The 22,328-nt window shown below is 29.2% G+C and overlaps 3 protein-coding genes across 4 annotated transcripts; 2 read left to right on the top strand and 1 right to left on the bottom strand.

The window, feature by feature from the left end:
* The first annotated feature begins 300 nt into the window (after positions 1-300).
* Positions 301-903, top strand: LOC149055899 (52 kDa repressor of the inhibitor of the protein kinase-like). Its single transcript, XM_089226971.1, has 2 exons — positions 301-353; positions 405-903. The coding sequence occupies exons 1-2, from the start codon at positions 301-303 to the stop codon at positions 901-903; spliced, it is 552 nt and encodes a 183-aa protein (XP_089083097.1).
* An 11,113-nt stretch (positions 904-12,016) lies between these two features.
* Positions 12,017-15,562, top strand: unc-119 (unc-119 lipid binding chaperone). The gene is made up of 6 exons (XM_089226188.1): positions 12,017-12,567; positions 13,119-13,202; positions 13,266-13,382; positions 13,469-13,577; positions 13,724-13,896; positions 13,967-15,562. Exons 1-6 carry the CDS (start codon positions 12,489-12,491, stop codon positions 14,077-14,079), a joined length of 675 nt encoding a protein of 224 aa, XP_089082314.1. The 5' UTR covers positions 12,017-12,488; the 3' UTR covers positions 14,080-15,562.
* LOC107163838 (serine hydrolase BPHL-like) lies at positions 14,528-20,795 on the bottom strand. 2 transcript variants are annotated; one of them, XM_089226187.1, is made up of 6 exons: positions 20,681-20,795; positions 20,536-20,587; positions 17,186-17,279; positions 16,899-17,062; positions 15,996-16,418; positions 14,528-15,141 (listed from the first exon to the last, which is right to left on the bottom strand). In XM_089226187.1, exons 2-5 carry the CDS (start codon positions 20,566-20,568, stop codon positions 16,005-16,007), a joined length of 705 nt encoding a protein of 234 aa, XP_089082313.1. In that variant the 5' UTR covers positions 20,569-20,587; positions 20,681-20,795; the 3' UTR covers positions 14,528-15,141; positions 15,996-16,004. The 2 variants fall into 2 exon arrangements, with proteins under 2 accessions (XP_089082313.1, XP_015366920.2); XM_015511434.2 differs by having other exon boundaries at positions 16,009-16,418.
* Between the last annotated feature and the right edge of the window lie 1,533 nt (positions 20,796-22,328).

Raw genomic sequence — 22,328 nt, 5'->3', positions numbered from 1 at the left:
TGTAGTTATTTCACGCACGGAATAATTTCCAAGGAAGTTGTATCGATAGCGCGGGTAAATTTAAATTTTCAACTGTCTTTTCGTACTTGTGGATCAAGTCCGATCCACATTTTAATAATATTATTAATCTTGACAAATAATAATATCGTATAGAAATGTAATTACTATTTACAGCGTTAAAATTAAAAAGCGGTTAAGTAGATGTTGCTTACTGTACAGCAGTGCCGTATCCAGGGGGTGGGCTTTTGGGCTTAAGCCCCCACCGAAATCTCAGGAAAAATATTTTTTTAGTAATGCGTTATGCGTAATGGGTTCATATCACAGAACAATATCATATTATGGTTCATGTCATAGTAATAATGTTGACGACCTTTTAGTATATTAAGGTTGTGGTGACGCGGTAGTCTTATCACCACGTCTTACTACTCTAATATTTTTATTTCTTTATCTTCTTTATTACCAAGCAAAATTGGTAATTTATCATTTAGTGATATACAGCCAGCTATTGATTTTTATGAAGAAGATTTAAGATCTAATAACCAAAACATTCACATGGACTTATTAAAAAATGAATTTGAATTTTGGAAGCAAAAATGGTCTAATGAAGAAAATAATTTACCAAAAAATGCATTAGACACATTATCAAAATGCCCCGAAGATTTATTCCCACATATAAATATTTTATTAAAACTTCTTGCTATTTTGCCTGTATCAACGGCATCGGTTGAAAGAAGTTTTTCTTCTTTAAAAAGAATCAAGACCTATTTAAGAAACTCTACCGGTGAGGCAAGATTAAACGGATTAGCTCTTATGAATATCCACAGAGACATACAAATTGACACAGATGCTATTTTAAATATGTTTGCGTCTAAAAAGGAAATGCGTTTAGATTTTAAATTGTGACAATTTAATAATGAATGCATAATACATTAAAAACTATGTGTATATATTATATGTTTTAAATTATTTCCTATTTTCCTATAAAGTTAAGTATGTTTAAGCCCCCCCCCCCCCCCCCCCCCGAAAACAAATCCTGGGTACGGCACTGCTGTACAGTATGGTTTACAAGTGCGTTACCTACTGGCTACTGTAATGGATGTTAACATTGTAAACGAAAAACGATTCTGAGCGGAGTCAGTTTGCCAGTCTAGGATATTTTATAGTTTTATACTATATTAATTATATTGCTATTATTTCAAAAAAAAAAAAATATTTGTGCCTATAAAAAAATTCCAAATTAATCAAATTAGATTCATTATGTACCCGACTCGCTCAGTCATTCATACTTCATACTTCATAGTAGCCAGTAGGTATGTACAGTTATTTTAGAATATTAATATAAGTCATTAAACTATTACAATTAGAATATAAAGTATGCTCTAGAAATTTTAAGTACCCATGAATAATATTTTTAAATTACAACAATAGGTACAAGTACAACTAAAATTGTTATTCTTGATTATTTAAAAATTATGTAATTTCATCCAAATTTGAACTTAAAATAACTATTTAAAAAAAAAAAACTGTGTTTGTAAAGTTTTAACTTTTTAGATCTTTTTTGCAGCAGAATTAACTACTTACTTGGAACTTACTTTTAAATTTTCAATCCTTATTCCTAAGCTATAAAATTTAAACGTTTTATAAATTTTTAACAACTAAATAGTTTGTACATTTTCAATTAAATACATTTTGTCAAAATTTAAACTTTAAAACATGCATATGTATTTTTAATATTTTCCAACTCCTATTAAATAAACTTATGAGTTATGGGGAACCTTGTATTAAATTTTAAAGTTTTTTTACCCAATGAATAAAATGTTATCGACATTTATAGAATAAAAACTAAAAAACGGACAATTTCAAATGTCTATAAATAACTTAAAAATTGTTGAAATATTTTGAAAACTTTATCAATTATATAAATTGATAAAATAAACACATGGTGTAAATTTTAAGTTTTTACATTTATTCGTTTTTGAATAATAACAAAATAAGAATATCGGTAGGTATAGAAATTGATTTAATATTCAATTTTGTAATTCAAATGCTCATAAAAATGCAACTTGAATTTCCGGTTGACATTTTTTATTTGATAAAAGTAGACAAACTCTTGTATTGAATTTTCAAATCTTAAATTTAAGAGCATACATTTTTATTAATTTTTAAATCAAAATAAATTGTAAATTTTCGTGATTTTTCGTGATTTTTACGTATTTTGTTAAAATTCGAACTTTCAATGCTTATAAAAAAATTGCGACTATGTATTTTTAATATTTTTTTTTACTATTGTTGTGACAATATAATTTGGAGCCTTGTTTTAAATTTTGAAGCTTTTTTACCCAATGTATAACATTTTATTGTCATTATTGATACATAAATAAAAAGATTGAAAATTGAAAATGTCTATAAAAGACTTTAAATTATTTGATATATTTTGAAAATTTTATCAATTATACAAAATGCCAGAAAACATTCGATGAATATTTAATGTGTCTACCAGTCTACCTACGGTAATTTGTTTTCGAGTTACACCAATATTTGAAATTCGATTTTCTCATAAATTGATTTTGCGTAAAAAATTCCTGTTTTTCCTCATTTTTTTTTTTTTGTTTTTCCCAAGTGCTTCGGAAAACTACTGAGAAATTCAAAATTTGACCTTCCCGATGCACTAACTAGATTCACATTCCAACCGGAAAAGCTACTGAAGTTAAAAATCGAAGCATTAATTCGACAACTCATCTCGTATTGACACAAAAAAAAAAACAAATCGTCAAACGACGTGGAGTAATTGGGAAAAATAGAAGTCCGTAATATCTGAGTTGTTTAGATATTATTATATTCCTTGCATAATTTTCCGCCTACATAAATAGGTATATGTATTTATAGGTTTTTAGTTAGTTATTTATGAGCCAATAACGGATTTTCTGAAAATTAAAATAGATCTTTTAATTATGTGAAATGTCAGTCCTTTTTTTAGTATTAAGGTCACGCATTTTTATTATTTAGATAATCAAAGATAATATATCATTTATATATTATATGCTAAAAACTTTTAGTATTATAAATACGTTTTTGGGTCAGATACCTAATGTTTTTTTCTGAATGATTTCTCGTATGGTTTTCGTTGTCATGGATACTTATCAACAAAAACATATTTATGATTCATGAATTTTCCTTGTAGAGAAAAAATATCCAGTAGCGTTTCTTTATGTTTATAATAATATAATATAATGTATATAAATATTTATTATTTTAGTTTAGTTGGAGGTCTCATATATATTTTTCTTTTCAGTCGGTGGTTAGGATTTATAAGTTGTGGACTTACGTAGGTACTTGATAAAATTTTTGTTAGTTTTGTAATTTTAATTAAAGTGTTAAACAATGTTTAGTGGCTTATATTAGTTTTTAACTAGTTCAATTTTTAAGTCTGAGTGGGAATATAAATTTAAAACGAAGATGTATCAATACTATCTAGTTATCTTGTGTAGAGTGATCCACTGATCTATTGGAAATTGGAATGCTTATATTATACAGTACAAACATAGCATGGGTTTGGACAGCTAAACTTGTACCGTAATAACCCAAATACCTATTACGTCATAGTAGAGGTTTTTAAATTATGGATTTTGTATGGATTGGAAGCTTTGATTTTAAAATTGGAGGAAGTAAAATATGTCGCCATTTCTTAAATTATTTTATTTTAATGTGAAGGGACAGCATGTCTGTCTGTTATCAAACATAATTTCGAAATGATATTTGACTTTCGATGAGTTTATGGTTTAAATACCTTAAATTTTAGACAGTAGATAGTGGATATAGATTTGTATTGGTATGTTTGACTAATTTTCAATTAAATTTAAATGAGTTTGTATTAAGCTATACATTTTATAATAAATACAATATGTATATCATTTATTTAGGTATATATTATTTCCTGGGCAAAGTATTGTTGTGGCCCTGTAGCCTGTGTCGTCTGAAGCAGCGTTATTGGTCATAATAGTGTTCATTTATAAATGTTAGATTAAAATTTAAGTTTAAGTGTTGATTGGGTAATCTGTTTAAGTATATTAAAATTTAGCTAGTATATGTATATAGTACCAACAAAAGTACAACATATAATATTATAATGTATAGGTGCAAATAGTTAAAATTTTAGGTTATGCTTAAATCCACTAAACAATTCACATGTTTTAATATTTATAAACTGACAAGTATATAGGAGTTAGTAGTTTTATACTAGCAAATATGTACTTGATATTATAATCTTTTAACTGATTACAGTGGCGTGCCCAGGAATTTGGTATGGGGGGGATGTCATAAATAAAAGTCTTTATGTTTTTCCAAAACAACTTTCAGTTGACGTCAAGAATTTCAAATAGTTGTATTTAATTAATTAAAAATAATCCATTATCTTTGCGTAAAATGTACAATTTTTAATATTGGATAAGTAATTAAAAAAGTTTGTTAAGTATTGCAGAAAAGGTTCTGTAGTTATTATATTATATTACAGCTAATTGCTGATTTTATCAGCTTACATTGCATTACAAACATCAATTTAAAATTTAAATACATGAATAATATAAACATAATAGGTACCTGTTGTGTGGCATAAAATATAATTATAAAAATATCCAACTTTATAGTATTTTATATTTTTAGCTATAACTTTCAAAAAATTTTCGTTCAATTATCTTTTAAGCAAAACGGTTACAACGAATATTATTTTTGTTCGTGTTTTCATAGTTTTTTTCTTTCTATAATGCTGGCTTACCCAATTTGAAAGAAGCTAGAATTTTGCGTATAGATATATAATCTGCAGCAGCTATTTCATATTATCTCGTTTTAGTAATATTATAGTTACCAACTTAACGTTTTACAAAATATATGGTGTTTATTTATATTAAAGCGACAAGCGTAGGTAAAGTTTATACTGTTTATATTTTCAAATGTTGTGTTTTTTTTTTTTTTTTTGATCTTTGTCTACATTTTCTCGAGATTTTTTATATTTCCTTTGGCGGGCTTTAGACACAATTTGTTTTTATCAAACAATTAAACAATGGATATTAATACTATAGAAAATAATCTATACTATTTACTATTTAGGTAGTAAATTTTAGCAAATTGTATGTATTATAATAATATTTTGTGTAATACGAATATACGTATGTAGCAGGATTTAACAGTAAGACCTATATAACTTTAAAGTTATTACTATTCAAATTAATGAGCCTTGTTTCAAAAAAAAATTGACATATTATTAAAAAATAAACAACTTGACTTGATATATATTTTTACAAATTAAAAGTTTTTTGAAACCCAGATTTACAAATTGGTTTTTTACTTTTTAGACATTTTCAGTAAAAATTTAAATCATGTTAAATTTTTTTTTTATTTTCAGTATTAAGAACTAAAAAATATTATGCTATACGTGTAGCGCATGAGTCATTAAATTATATATAAAAAAATTGATTAGAATAAAAATTATTCTATTTGTCAGGTTTTTCTGTTACATTCTGAATATGGTTATATATAATCATCATTCATCGTTCCGACTAAATAACTCGGCGTCTGTGATTATAATAAGTAATAACTTGTGAATTATGACTTTATTATGATATAGTCATAGTGTAATGAAATTATAACATAATAGGATATAAATTTATAAATTATATTTTATAATATATCATTTTTAAATGTTGTAGGTATGCATTGTTAAAATTATTCTACTTGAATAAAATGTAAAAATTACAATTTTAAACAGTTAAGCCGCTCTTGGATTACTCAGGTAGAAGGTACCATTAATTAAAAAGCATGATTTTATCGAACTTATCAATACCTAACCTATCTACGTATTTTGAAACACAGTCGATCGACGCGTCAGGCACCTACCTATAACCTATTGTTTTATTTGCCATAAGCAATGTAAAGAACATTTCAGAAAAGTATTCTCATAATAGGCATAAGACTCATACGGGGTGCCTCATGATGATCTGACATATGGAATAACTTTTGTTGTATTCAATATTTAAAAAATTTTTTAATATAGACAATTGCGCTATATTTTTAGTATAATTTATTTTGAATTTCTTAGTACTGAACATAAAAAACTTAAAAATTAATAACATTTTGTTTTGGATAAATTCAAAATAGCCTATTTGTGAATCTGATTATATAAGATAAATTTTGATGCTAAAAAGATTTATCTAAGTCAAGTAGTTTATTTTTAGAATTCTTATTTTTTAATTTTTATTAGCCATTAGCACAAAACTATTACGGCTCGACAATTAATTTACAATATATACAAGACAAGACGATACTGTAATGATATGCTCACACATCATGATTGTATGTTGTTTAAATATTCAATAAAATAAATAACAGTCAAGTTGTCGCACGCAGATAACAGTTAAAATCCAACAAAAAAAACACCATTGTCCACTGATGAAAGGAACGATTTGTATTATTTAATCACATGGGAACTTATACGTAGTTGTGACTATCTGGCACAACACGTGTGAGCTATTTCGTGTGCCACCAGAGCAGGGGATGGTCCAATGAGGATCTCTGTTGCCAAAGACAATGCTAAGTCTTTGGAAACGCAGAGGCCTTTGGTGGAGCCACGGAGCCACCTACAACCCTGGCTGGCTGGACCACGTCGTCTCCTTCCATCAGTGCATGAGCACCACTCTACCGTGCATGAGCACCACTCTCGAGTGCATGAGCACCACTCTCGAGTGCATGAGCACCACCCAAAACTAAAATAACTTCAAGAGTGCAGGAGCACCTAAAAACTTTTCAACACCAGACATTGCGAGCGACAGCTGGACCGTTTCTTTTTTAAAATCGAAATTTAACAGTGTTGTTTTTCTTTAATCTGAGTGTTTAATAAAAAAAACCTTTATTTATTTTATTACGTCAACTGCATATCAAAGACAGCTGCGAATAAGGTAAGGTGCATGCGCATCAATATCCATATATTTATATAATTTCATATATTATATTGTATTTATTAGATTTTTATAATTTAATAATTAATATTTTATTACTACGGTGTACTTGATCGTTCTCGAATCACGACCTCGAGAACCCTCCGACGATTAGGAGGAAGGTAATAGCGCAATTTTAATATTTATATCTATTAATATATAACTATTGGCAGGAGCCTTAGTTATATAATAGTTATATTAACTTAAATATTTTAGTTATATTATTACTTATTCTAGAGTTTTATTTTTATTATTTTTATTTCTTTTCTTTTATTTTTGCGTTATTACAATACAGATAATTGAGATAATATACATGTACTAAATGTGTAGTATGCTTTAGAGTGTATATATAGTTATATAATATATAATTATATGGATAAGATAATGATAAATAAAAATATAAAGTAATTAAATCGATAATAATAATAATTAGTTAATGTATTAACGGTATATGAAAAATGAAATGATCTATGAGTATGACGAACGCTGGCGGTGTGACTAAGGTAAATTAATTTTGTTTAGGACAGTGGAAAGAAGGGATATAAGTGGATTAATGATTGCAGTGAAATTCAGGAAAAATTTTGATAACAACGTTTCGATATCGCAAATATTGTTGTTGTTTTCGGAACCAGATATGGCATGAGCGTAAGATTTGGGCTTAGATTTAGGATCAGGGTTTGAATTTGTATTGGAGGGATATGAGGTTTTAAGTTTTTGTTGCATACGATGAATACTGGAATGATATTTGCGGAGAGTTTTAAATGACGGACATCCTTTGAAATTCGCCGTATGATCGCCTCCACACAGGGCATATTTGGCTGGGCAGGAACTACCTACTGTCTTTGCTGTACTCGGAGGTGAGGGGATCACCACTGCACTTGACGCAGCGAGGTCGATGACCGCAAAACCGTCGAATATGGCCGTATTCTTGGTAATTGTGGCATTGAGGTGGAACCCGATTGTCGATTGACCTTGTACGGTTTTTCAATTTTTACCAGAGTATGGAAAAGAGATGATACCTACCTACATTAAAGATGTCGTTGTTGTTTTCAGCTGGTTTAAATCCACATAACATATAGTAGTAGAGCAACGCCGTGCTTTAAAATAATTGAGACTCGTGACCACAGTGGCGTATTTAGGGGGGGGGGTCCTGGGGGTTACCCCCCAATTTTTTTCTAGTTGTATTCATTACTGAAGTATCCCAAAATATTGTTGACCAATGACGAAATATTTTAAAACTGCTTTGAAAATTGAAAATTGAATAATGTATATTTCATCTTATACCATAAAATATAGGTATAGCCGTATAGGTATTAGTCATTAGCAAAATGTTATTTGAACTTCCAGCAAACGGTGAACTATGTAAATCTTAGAATTGTAGGTATTATCGTTTCGTGATTTTGGGTGAGCTGTATTATTGGCTATAGCCCTATTATCTTTTTTCGAATACAGCAATTATTATTGCCCACTAATTGGTATAGCAAAGACCAACGATATAAAGTGTACTGTGACACTGTGTACTGCGGTACACACAAAGTACTATTTTATTTTCTGCTTAACTGCTGCCGATTGTCGACGTCGTAAATAGGTATGTCAAATTTACGTATTTACGTATTTATGGTAATTTATTTTTCTAGTTTTAAGCCTTTAAGTACTCGTATGAAACTACAAACTATAATATGTAAAAAAATAGTTTAATTAATTAATTTAATATAAAATTAAAGATTGTTTAATGATGTTACTGTACTTTTAAAACAGTTAAAATGACACAAAAGAAACAAACATCTATTTCATCTTTTATGAACTAATTCAAAGCAGGACATTTCTTCATGTATTACGTCTGAATTAGAAGATACGTCAAGTTTGTTATCATTCCCCTCTAATAATTATTTTATTTAGAAAAGGCTAAATGGATTAACCATGTTATCAATAAATCGGAAGGATCGCATTGAAATTTGAAAGTAAGCAAGTATTGGACGAATTGGCAGTAAAAAAAAAGACGTTTACCTTTAATATTGTGAGGTTAAAGCTTTGAAATGTTAGTGTTTTTTTTAAAAATATATCCATAATAATAATATATGAGTATACAAAATAAATTAAACTTATACTAAAAAATACTCAGTAAATTTAAGTGTTAGATTTGTTGTATTTTATTCAGTAAAATTGTTTATACTTTATTCTTGTGATAATTTTGTTATAATTAAAAATTTAAGTAGCTATCCTAAGATTTTTTTTACTAAAAAATTACCATTTATATTAGGTATTATAAGATATATTAAAATCAGGTATGAATTCGTGATGAAACTATGTTAATATTTGTGGAGATAAAGTATTAAATAAAGTAGTAAGAAGTCAGGACATCCCCCGAAAAAATCCCAAGATACGCCACTGCTCGTGACAATATGTCCGAGGGTGACCAGAGCTTCAGAAATATCAGAAGTGGACCTTTTTATAGTATGATGTAAGTTCTTGATTACAACCCGAAAAAGGGCGTAGATGTGATGGAAGAAAGGAGTGGTAGCCAAAACTGGTTTCCCTCAAAAAGTTAATGACTGCATCGAAACTGTCTGCGTCTTTTTGGCCTAATAATTAATAATATTAACGCTTAATAATGATCGAGTGGCTTTAAATGATAGTCGAATGCCGATTGATATCAATCTTGCTCAATAAAGAGTTTTTAAATAAGGTATTATCGCTTACGTTTTTCACATAGATTGTTGGGGGAAAAGTAGTGGCAGGCTTTGCATGTTGCTGGTTTGAAGTAAGATTATGAACCGCATTTGCTGAGGGGCTGTTATCGCACGGCACGGGAATCACCTAGTCATTAGAATCGTCGTCAATAGGTAGGCTTCCAAACCAGTTTGGTGACACGAAGAAGTTAGATTTTTTTTCATTGTGTGATGGCGAACCAGTCGAGGATGATGAGAGATTTCGTTTGGATTTCGGAGCCAAAGTGGTTACTCCGTCCACATTTTGAAGGGGAATAACATTACTCTTGGAATCGTACACAGTTGGGAGTTTTTTGTCAATATATATGAAATGGAATTAGAGTACCGTAACTATGTGTTTATATCTAGGTTCACCGTACACGGTGCAGCATGCATGTACTGCAGACGCTGACCTTGTTCACAGAACACTGTTAACAGAGCGAAACATGGACACACGTGCGCACTTTACGACCGACTAATCGAAACTGAGAATTTTTTTTAAATTCAATATTTTTTTGGTTAAATTAATTTGGAACGTAATTACTTTAAAAAAAATATGATTTTTGAGAATTTACTGATATGAGTATATTTCTTAAATTATTTACTTATCATATAATATCAACAATCTTTGTCATACGTTTAATTAGCATATACTTTTTTGTCGGATCTTTCTGAGAAACCCTGTAAAACAGTTGATATAACATATATTATAATATATAGGTGTGTGGACTTTCCGTATTCGATTTTTTAACCGTTAAACACACACTAGCCTTAAAATGAAACACAACATACCTAAAAAGCTATGTAATAAATAAACTAATAAATATCGTATAAAATATCGAGATCGGACCTTTTTTTAATCCATGTTCATATTTAACAGGTAAAACGGACATAAGCGCTTTAAAATAACACTGTCGCCTTCATACTACGGAGGTGTATTGGGAGGTATACGGTAGTATATAATATGACGTTTATAGTTTTATACTGAGTTTACTAGTTTTTTTTTTTAAATATATACTCTAAATGTATGATGATACGTTCAACTTTGGAATACCTATGCCGATTATAATTTTCAGTGAAGAAAATAAAATATTGTTTATTGTAGGTATCAAGTGATTTTCCAAAAAATATTTACGGCATATTAAATTATATTATTTGTAATTTTTTTACCGTACATATACAAATATATCATTATACACGAATATATTAATGAATTTATTGGAATGGGATACTTGTTTGTACATTTTTCATCCTTTTTAGTTATGATTTATATTTAAATATTGTACACATTTTGTGGCATGAATTATTTACGAATTACAGTTTTATTCATAGTTGTTAATGAGTATGCTCTCCCAATCTGCCAGTCTCGCTATATTTTTATACTGTAATAACTTTAATAAATAACCTAATCTACCTAGCCATCTAACCACCTAGGTATAGACAATAGACGCATCCGTAGGCGTAAATAAGGAGGAAACTATAAGCACTTCCAAATTTCTGCCTAGTCCTCCCTATTCAGATGTTAGTAGTTAGTACAATAGTATTTTATTATAGTATATCGTATCTAGTTAAGAGTTAAGTCATATAAGTACAAGGTACTATACTACTATTACTATTCTCTATTCTACTAAGTACTAGGTAGTAGGTTAGTAGGCATATATACTATATGTCTATAAATCATAAATTATTAATATGACTTAGGTTAGTTAGGTACGGAGGTATATACGGTAGTACTACACGGTAGGTGCCTATATAATGGCTGTATAAAACGAGCCTCATTGCGTGTTTGTCTTCATTGTTTATATCATAAAATAAATAATAATTATGCATTTTCTTCGCGGTCTATACATTTTACAGTTACAATATAATAATCCAGAATCCTCTACCAACTTAAGTTAAAACTGCCAAAACTTGCCTTTATCTAACTAGATATACAAAAAGTATTTAAAACTACGTCTTAATTAACGATGAAAATTTTAAACGTTTGATGTGATATTATTATATTAATAATATACCACCTAATATATACTATATATAGTATAATTAGAAAAAGATCACCGTAACAATTTATATTTACAATGGTCAGACAATCTGCAGTATTGGTGGACATTTCGTGACCTTCACTCTTCAATAATAATTAATAATCGAGTATTGATCTATTTACTATTTTGTCCTCGACGTCCCAATTCCGACGACCTGTCGGCTGTCGGTCATGTCATAGTCATGTCGAGTTCCGACGATTAGAGCGCGTCAGCTTTGGACGGAGTGATAAGACGTGATAACAGATAACGATAAAGGGCGCGCGCGCGAGTGATCGAGCGACTTGGACGACGTGGTGGGCCGAATGCTGAACGGCTGGTGGTGGCCGTGTAGGTTGTCATGCCTTGGGGTTAATGTGTTTTTTTTTAGATTATTGACCCCTATTATTATATTACTACCCCGTTTGCGTTTTTTTCCCTCTTCGTTTTATTTCATTTTTTTATTTCATTTACGCACATAATACCCGTGTCACTCCGAGACAATGACAAGTGCGAAATAAGCTATCTAGGTTAGTGGGTTGTGTCATTATTCTGGACTCTCAACTACACAGCGCATAGAACTATCATTGTTGTTCGCAAAGACGACCTTTGTCAGGTTTAAACATCTTTTTTTCTTGTTTTCTATTTTCTGTCATTCACTAAACGACCTACTGCTGCTGAGACATCGTCGTCATTGAACAAATTGACAGCAAAATGAAATGGAATCCTTGACAGCATGCTCTATAGCGAGTTGTTGTTTGGTTCATCAATAAACCATGATATCTGTTGGAACAAATTCAAAGATGGCCAGTAACAGGACTAATGCTGCTATCTCAGCTGCCTCTGACGCAAATTGTAAGTATTCAACATTGTTGTTTATGCTTTAGGTACCTATACGGCTATACTGGCTATACTTATCTACTAAAATAGATAAATTAAGCTACTAACAATACAATAATTTGATAGTGAATAGTGATTAGTGATTTCCATTCTGCCTTGAATAGTTGAGCATTGTCTATAAACTAAATAGCGTTTTAGGCATCTTGGTAAAATTTTAAAATTTTAAATCATTGTGTAATAGTCATATATTTCATAGTTAATAAATTCTAAGTTACCTAATGGATTTTAAGCACATACTTAAGAAAATGTGTTATTATTTTACTGATCAATTCAATTAAATACTCATAGTCAATCCGATACTAATATTAACACTTAGTGATTTTATTGTGTCATTATGACATATTACTTAAATTCTATGTTAGCATAGGTTTCTGTTTTTTGTTTAATTTTTAAGGTTTAATAAAATTGTTTTTTTTTGTATTTACAATGTTATTAAGAAATTTTTGTGCAATTATTTTAAGTACTTACCTAATTAATATTTATAAACTATTTTTTTTTCTCTATAGTAGAACAAACTGCTGAACAAACTGTATGTAATAAATCAATAATAACACCAGACGATGTATTGACTCTGTCTAAAATCACAGATGGTAATGTATATTAATATTTTTTGTTTCATAAGTTCATTTATTTATATAATATTTTTTTTACAGGGTATTTATGTGCTCCAGATGCAAATATATATAATATAGATTTTATACGTTTTAAAATACGTGACCTTGATACAGGAATGGTATTGTTTGAAATTGCCAAGCCATCTGTAATACTTGGTATGATTAACGATTGTAAAAATCCAATATAATATGTATTGTAATATTATTTGTATTGATTTAATATTATTAACATGTATGTTCAGACGAAAATCAAACAGAAGGAAAAGTAGAAGAGACAGATCTGAATAGTGGCCGATTTGTACGCTATCAATTTACACCCAAGTTTCTTAAACTAAAATTGGTTGGAGCAACGTAAGAATTGTAATAAATATTTTTTTGCTTCATTGTATTCTATCATTCATCTTTCAGTTAGAGTATATAAATTAAATTATTTAAAATACTGTGGTTATAAATCATATCAACTATTTTAATTATTTAAATTTAAATTTAATTGATAGTGTGGAGTTTACTGTGGGAAATAAGCCAGTTAATAAGTTTCGAATGATTGAACGTCATTATTTCCGCAACAAATTATTAAAGACGTTTGACTTTGAATTTGGTTTTTGCATTCCACACAGCAAAAATACATGTGAACACATATACAAATTTCCTAATTTGGATCCTGAATTGAGTATGTGTATTAATTATTAATAAATATTCAGTTCTTGATTTTTAAATTATTTTACCTTTTACATTTGCAGTTAAGGAAATGATCCAAAATCCATTTGAAACTAAATCTGACAGTTTCTATTTTGTTGAAGATCGACTCATAATGCACAATAAAGCTGAATATGCATATAATGGCGGAGTTTAGTAGAACCGAGAGAACCTTTTTATGTTAAATTTTTTATTTCATATGGCTTGAATGTTGGTAATAAATAATACCATTAAGCATACAATTAAAATATATGAAATAATTAATAATTAAACTAAGATAAATAACATATTAATAATGTTTTTACAACACATTGTGTGGTCACATTTCTCACATTTTTGGATGTGAAGTTGCACTTTAAAACAACAAGTTTTTATATTCATTTCAAACCTATTTGAACTCAAATATCACAGTGTTCTATGAGTATAACTTATAAGCATTATTATACATTATTTAAGTTACCTAATAGAATTTTTAATTGTTATGAGTCCCATCATAATTTGATAAATATAAATCACAATTTTTTTTATATCTGTGATAAAAAATAAAAATGACGTTCACTGTTATTAATAAAATATAAATATTATGGAATATATTTAACAAAACATTTAAAATTTTTTACACATTATTGAGTTTAATATACATATATTTGTATACATTTAAGGTTTTCTAAACATATGATCAAGTTAAAACTATCTTTTAATTGTTTTACTTAGTCCTTAATAAATGTAATTCAAGCAATATGAATTCAATTTTGAATAAGTGTCAACAATATACTAATGCTTTAAAACCAAACACATTTTTATGTAATATATAATTTATTGCATACTTATATTTTATAGTATGCTATATTTATTTTGTGATCTCTTAATTAAAATATAACTATTACATTCCAAATGATAATAAAATGTTATTTATCAATTAATTATGGCTTATTATTATTGTTTTGTTGGGATTTAACAAATCTGTGTAGATTTTCATAGTAGTCAAAGCAATTTCACCGTTAACTTGTTGTATTATAACTTATAATATTACTTACGTATAGGTCTTGACACTTAATATCTTCTTGTAATTATGTTATTCATAATATAGCTTTTAAATGTATGGAAATTGATTGTTGTTACCTATACACTACTACTAAGAAAATTATCCACTATTGAAATAAACTTTTCAGTGGCTGTAAATTGTAAGATATGCCTGTGATCAGGAAATATTTCAAGTCTGTAATACAAAAAACAAAATGTATGGTCAGAGAATTATTGTTGTGTTGAATGAAGTAGTTGCTGTATCTACTGTACAGTCGTACAGACAAACAGTATTCACAAAATCATAATAGGTATTGTTTTGAATTCAGAATTGAATTTGTCATCAGAAGCTGATAGGCTTAGGCCCTAACATAACATACCCTAAACTTTAGAGTTTAGGGTATGTTATGTTAGGATCATTATCCTTTATTTTCCTAACCTGTAATCTTTGTTTTTTTTTTTTTCAAAATTATGGTGTCCTCTAATAATTTCTTTTCTACTAACACTAATATGTTTATTAATTGTTTAATTCATAATTCATAATCCATATTATGTTTAAACATTGTAAAATATAAATTAAAGTATGCATTTATTAAAAATACAAATTAAACGATTGATAGAGTTGTGAATTTTTTTTCCTATAACACTGTAAGTTACTATTCTACTTTCACTCCATTCATTAAATCATAAATTATTAAGTTATTGATAGTTAGTGGTTGCCGGTTGGTACCTACTTGTTAGATTTTTTTTAGGACATTCATAAAAACAAAAACTTCTAAAAATAAAAATAAAATACTAGAGATTTAATTGCACGCACAGAATAAATACAAACCAGGTGGAAAAATCTAACTTGATGAGAAAAACCACATGTCAACCAATGTCCGAAGCTAATAGTTTAATTCATAGTTCTAAACTTCGCTAAGCATGTATGTTCTTTTAAACAATCTCTAAATTCCTACCAAATCGTATCCGATAACGAATCGATTGAACTATTATTGTTAGTGGTTACCTATAGGGCTTGGAATATATAATAACTATTATTTATCATACTTAAAACACTCACGTCGAGCGCTTGATGTTTTCGTGGAGGTATACGCCGTGCTCGATCGGTATGAACTCATCATTTGCTCCGTGCAGCACGAGCGTGGGCGCATTTATCTCGGGCAGTGCACCGCGGCACACGTCACCGTCGTGCTCTTCGAGAATTATCCGGAACGAGTCTATCCACCTGCCCCATGTGTCCGACACGTACTTCTCGCCGTACAATTCGAATTGCGATACTCTCCTCGCATCCGGCCAGCTGTGGACGTCGCGTGTCGTCTCGTAGATATCGAGATCTTTGTCGGTGACGTACGCGTTGCAGCTCCACACCACCAATTTGTCCACCCGGTCGGCGGCTCTGGAAGCTGCGATCAGCGCGGTGCATCCTCCGTTGCACCAGCCCAGCATTGAGTACCTGTCGACGCCCAACGCCTGCATCGCCCGAAATGGCGAGGAAAAAGTTGATGACCTTTCTTACCACACCGTACCTATACGTTGTTGGCGTATCTACCTAGGCAGTGTCGGCATGACAAGTGAGGGGCCATGTTTCGCTCTGTTGCCTCTATTTTTTCTTTTATTATCTACGCCTTGAGGGTTATTGTAAATTTCCTTCCTCCTCCACCCGCCGACAGCCGACAATCAACCGATTCATATTTTGCTAAGCCAAAAGCCAACTAATGGGTAGATATGTCAGAATTCAATAAATGCGTAGGTATGTTGTAGTAAATAAAAACTAAAAGACAATTACCTAAACAAAAAAATTTGTAACCATCACGTGTGTGAAGCATCTTTGACCCCATCGTGCAGATGGTCTGCTTTTAAACTAAGAAAGTAAACGCTAAGGGCCCCGAGAGTCGGCATCTGGCAAAGCTGACACTACCTAGGTAAGTATTCTGTATAGAGTATTTTTACCTCCATGAGTGCGATTGCACAGTCGGCATCACGGTTCAAAAATCCTGGCGAAAAATCTCTGTTCGGCGGACGACTGAAACCATAACCGGGAGGATCCCATAAATATATCGTGTATTTTCCTTTGTCGAAATTGTTTATTAGCGGTGTAAAACTACCAACATAACCTATATGGAGAAGCATATATGCATTATAATAACATTACTGCAGCTCAACCAGTCGACTGTCAAGCCGAGTTCCTAAAAAAGCTATAGATCCGCAGTCTTTATGCGATTAATTAGTAGACGTACCTAGTGCTCCGGGAAATATCAACAGTTTTAGTGGCCCATTTCCGAATTTAAAATAGTTAATATTGACGTTGTTGACTTTAATTTTAGCAGAATTCTGTGAAACAGATCATTTTTTGTTGGATAACAATTTTTATAAACACATGTAAAATTTAATTATTTATTTGCTACAAATAAACGAACTAAAAATAATTAAGGGAAACTGGGAAAAACGGGAAATTTTACGCACATTCAAATTTTGAATTTTGAGAAAATACGTAAATTATTTTATGCTAGAAATTCATAAAAAAATTTCCTTTTATATCTAAGATTTGAAAATGTTTAATAATCTATAATATATCCTAGACAGATAAACCGTCTCCGCTCAGAATCGTTTTTCGTATACAATGATATGATATCATTGGATTCAAATTTAATTCCACCCATTACAGTAACCCACTTGTAACCTACTGTGCAGCAGAGCGATATCCACAACTAACCAGCTTTTTTTATATATTTATAATAGACAAATAATTGATGAGCGACTGAGGTGCGCTGCGATTATAGTTTGGAATATACCTACTAAAAAGAAGTGCCACCGTCGCCGCCTGCTCAATTTATCTATCAACGACTGTACCTAATGCTAATTAAACACGATCTAATATATAAAATTATTAAATATATACATAACGAAATCAAAATAAATATAATTTAATATAATAATTAAAATAGAATGTTGCAGGTGGGCAAAGGTTTGAACTTTGAACATCCTTATTGTTCTATGCCAACGAGATAAAGAATAATATTCTTTATCTCGATGTTCTATGCCAACACTGAGAGACTAACTTCGTTTATAATAATTATCAACTATTACTACTAACCTATAGGATATAAATAAATTTACCTATTTTAAGTACCCACAACATAAGAATAACTAAGTAAAGGAAGCTAAAGTATTATATTCGTACAAACAATTATTAACTATAATTCATTTTTAAAAGACATATTATTAATATCAGAACACTTGACTTTTAAGTTCACCTAATAAATAGCAAGACCTTTATATGAAAAAATAAAAAAATAATTTTGTTTTGTCGTAAATTGTAAATATATTGCAAGTAAAATGTAAAAACAATTTAATTAATATAATATATTTAGGCACCTAGGTGGCTAGGTATACCTACCTACTTATATCGGGCACAATGACGATCTCAATGTTTTAAGTAATATTTATTTCTCTGAGATATGTTAATAACCGGAAATATTGACTAATTATAGATTTATGAAGTTGCATATTAATATATTATGATATAAGATGTATTAGTTATACTAAACAAATATCAGTTGTGCGCTTAATATGTAATTCGTTATACCTATCAATTATCATTGAAATTAAAGTTATCACGTGAAGTGTATATCAAATATACCCGAATACCTCCCGAATATTTCTATCAAGCGCCTTTGACCTTTCTAATAAGTAAGAAGCAACCAATTGCAACCAAGCATCTTTATAAAATATTTGACGTTTTAAACTAGGTACATATTAGATAAAGTGATATTTCTTTTAAGTTCTATTATTGGAAATGAAAGGTTTGTATTTTAATCAGAAAGTACCTAAGTTAGGTATATTGAGACCACATGATGCGATAATAAAAATAAAATTCGAATGTAGGTGAAACAATAAATTTCTTTTCTTTTGAAAAAAACGCAACAATATAATCTAATACATCATATAGCGAGCCATAAAACATAAAAGTCATAAGACATAATATCTACCTATTACTGTTATCATGTTTTGAATTTCTGATATCGAGGTTAATTTTTTATACTTGTAAGTAATAGTAAAAGTTTATATGAAGAAGTAAAAGAATATATGTGATAGGAAAACACGACATTTAATTGGTGAGAGGGGGTGAATTTCAACTCCTAAATTTTTATTTAGTATGAGACCGTTACAAGAAAGATGTTTCAAATTTTTAGTTTCTAACACCACTGAAAGTGCACTAAAAAACGTTGCACATTTTTTACTGCTCAAATTTTTTTTTTAACCGCTTGACATAGGACATATTAATATGTTAGGTATATAAAAATATATTTTTTCTCCGCTGTATGAAAAAAACATTGAATCATAAAAATGTTTACTGTGTAGTTATAAATTGTTGTGAAATTGGCTAAAAAAGCAGTGTGGTTACTATTGCAACTGCGTAATAGCCAACAGGTAGTGTATTGGTGTATTTTCCGAAATAAACTACGCGATGCAAAATACTCGATGTACCATAACAAGTTAAAAAGTTAGTTTTATCTTAACTTTTTAACTTAACTAGTTACTTTTGGATATTCAATAACTTATTAAATTTATTTTTTAATTAACTTGAAATTGACGAGTTGATTTTCATTTTACGGAAAAAGTTAAGCTAATTTTTTACATTTCACTATTTCAGTCTATTTCATTTTTATGTCAAAAATATTTACCATGATTTGTTAGTTAAAATTTTTATATTTTTCCAATCACTCTGTACTCTAACGGAACACGCTGTATAGTGTATAGATAAGAAAATATTTTATAATAAAAGATTTTATATTATCAACTGAATTATATCAGGTAACAATAATAATATAGTCCCTTTATGGCTTTATGACTGTATGGCATTATGGCTATACTTATAATATGGGTATATTATTGTTATCGACGAGTGACCACCGAAATGGTCATTTCGGGAAAAAATCTAACAAGTCTAAAAATAAACAAAAACCACTTCATGGTTTTTAGGTATTTATTACTTATTAGTTATTATATATATCATATATTTAACTATATACTGTTCTTTTTTTTAGAAATGAAAAGTTATATGAAATACAATAATATACTGTATAAAGTAAAAACATTTGTTCTATAGTTATAGTCCAAAAATTAGTTTTGGGTTTCAGTGTTTGTAAAATAATAAAGTATGCATAAAAAAAAATTATTTGTTTATAAATATTTGTATTAACTTTTAATTTAACCGAGTTCCTATATAATTAAATTAGCTTTTAACTTTTAACTTTTTGTAATTGGCTCATATTAACTTAACTTAACAAAGTTAAAAAAAATCATTAACTTGCCCAGCCTTGCAAAAAATGAATATAATTGATATAATAATATTGTATTTTTTGTCTGGTTTCCCTTTCCCTGGTTACCGTCTATAAAATATTTTCAAATTTTGACGCTGGGGGAAAATGCCCCCTTTGCCCCTCGTTAAACACACCTCTGCCTGCATATAATACATGTGTGGAGTAATACACTATCATGCATAATTTATACCATTTAAGGATTTAAAGCGAAATAATAATACTTAATAATTTAATAATATAATACAATAGGCTTATATAGTTACCAGCTCTTTCAAAACTGTGGGTTGTTTGTCCATCTCGAACGCCCGACGAATACTATTTATTTAATAAAAATGTTATTAATTATTATATTGTTCCAATTTTTTTTTGTATTTGTAGAAAAATTATACGATTGGTAGTTATGCTTACGTAAATTTCTACTCTCGGTGGCGGACGGTGGATCGACTGCCAACACTTGAGAGTCGTGGACTCGAGTTTAGATAAATTCTACCGGTTCCTTCGACTAGTCATAATCATATGTGAGATTTGACCTGTGATCGTTATGTTATTAGTGAATAAGAGTGGAGTCACGTTGATGACCTTCGAGGTATAGTATATTTTTTAAATTTATTTAGTGAATTTGAGCCAAATAAATCTTAGTTGCATCAGTTGGAACTTTTTTATTCGATAAATATACTCTGGGATTGTTCACCAATCACATACCATGGTTTCATGGAAAAGTTATTTTATTTAAAATTCTTATATTAGAATATATATTTTTTAATTAATTAAAATATTCATGGACGCATAGTCCACAGAGATACAAGTTTCTTACACAATTGAATTAATTATAATAATTGAGAAAAATGAATATTGGATATAGTTTACAATAATTATTAGGAACGATAATCACAAAGTATGTTGCAAATGTGTCTACATTTTTCATTTTTATAATTTACAGTTTATTGTTTTGTGGATTCGCTCTTTGATGAAGTCAGTGCGATGGCAGCGTGTAAGGATATATCGAGGCCAATTTTCAACGAATAAATTCATATGATGGATATTTTAGAACATTCTCAATTATTAAAATTTTAAAATTTATATATTATTAGCTATGGTTATTCTTATTCAGAAAAAATTAGTTACCAATCAGTTCAACATCCATAATTACCTTCAACAAATATTTTGAAAAAAAAAAATGCATTGCATATTGCAAATCATAAAATTATAATAATACATATTACTGTCCATACTAAATTTAAGCTCTTTCTCCATCGGTAGATGGTTGGTATATAATTGGTTTATAGTTTAATAACAGCTAATAATATTTTTTTAAATATTTATTTACTCATCTTAAAATTAAATGGGCACTGGCCAAATTACATATAATAATAAAAATAATAGTTTTTTTAGAATAGTGTAAAGAAAACAGTTAAACAATAATAATTAATATTTATATGCTATAACTAAGAAAGGATTTACAATATTGAAATAAAGATTAAATGAGTTAAGGTTTGGTGTTAAGAACAAATCTATTTCTAATTAATTTATAGTTTTCATAATTCTGTTGTGGGGGTGGAGGGGGTGTTACTTATATAGTTAGTTATTTCATTGTTAAGATAAAAAGTATTTATATACCGGGTGTTGCGAGTAGGGATATGAAAGGAGAAAAGACTTAAGAAAACAGAACAGTCAATATTTCCGTTGAGAAGCTTGTATGAAAAATATAAATCTAATAGTAAACGGCGCTGCTCAAGTTTTTCGAGGAGGAGATGCGTTAAAATTGGACAAAGTATCTCTTTAGGTATGGAACATTTAAAAAATAGGAAACGTAAAAATGTTTGTTGAATATTTTCAATTGTTCATTTATTAACAGATATGTATATGGAGACCAGCTAATAATTGAGCCATATTCATATATAAATGGAACGTATACCAAACAAAAATATATGGATTTTAAAGCTAATGTGTCATCCAAATCTGCACAATTTCTACAAATAAAGCTGAGGATTTTATTAGATCTGTTAAAAATGTCGTTAATATGACATTTTAATTTTAGTTTAGGATCGAAATATAT

The sequence above is a fragment of the Diuraphis noxia genome, unplaced genomic scaffold, assembly GCF_037042655.1.
Source record: "Diuraphis noxia isolate RWA-SAM2 unplaced genomic scaffold, SU_Dnox_SAM2 contig0004, whole genome shotgun sequence".
Taxonomy (NCBI): Eukaryota; Metazoa; Arthropoda; class Insecta; order Hemiptera; family Aphididae; genus Diuraphis; species Diuraphis noxia.
This window is presented reverse-complemented; position numbering and strand designations above follow the sequence as displayed.

What these genes read in the sequence shown, in the direction of transcription:
- LOC149055899 (XM_089226971.1), top strand. Translation starts at nt 301, where the DNA reads ATGCGTAATGGGTTCATATCACAGAACAATATCATATTATGGTTCATG. An exon ending in ATATTATGGTTCATGTCATA is followed by an intron (nt 354 to 404) that starts GTAATAATGTTG and finishes GTGACGCGGTAG; the next exon opens with TCTTATCACCACGTCTTACT.
- unc-119 (XM_089226188.1), top strand. Translation starts at nt 12,489, where the DNA reads ATGATATCTGTTGGAACAAATTCAAAGATGGCCAGTAACAGGACTAAT. An exon ending in AGCTGCCTCTGACGCAAATT is followed by an intron (nt 12,568 to 13,118) that starts GTAAGTATTCAA and finishes TTTTCTCTATAG; the next exon opens with TAGAACAAACTGCTGAACAA. An exon ending in TAATTTGGATCCTGAATTGA is followed by an intron (nt 13,897 to 13,966) that starts GTATGTGTATTA and finishes TTACATTTGCAG; the next exon opens with TTAAGGAAATGATCCAAAAT.
- LOC107163838 (XM_015511434.2), bottom strand. Translation starts at nt 20,568, where the DNA reads ATGGACAAACAACCCACAGTTTTGAAAGAGCTG. An exon ending in CCACAGTTTTGAAAGAGCTG is followed by an intron (nt 17,280 to 20,535) that starts GTAACTATATAA and finishes TCTGTTTCACAG; the next exon opens with AATTCTGCTAAAATTAAAGT. An exon ending in GATATTTCCCGGAGCACTAG is followed by an intron (nt 17,063 to 17,185) that starts GTACGTCTACTA and finishes TTCTCCATATAG; the next exon opens with GTTATGTTGGTAGTTTTACA.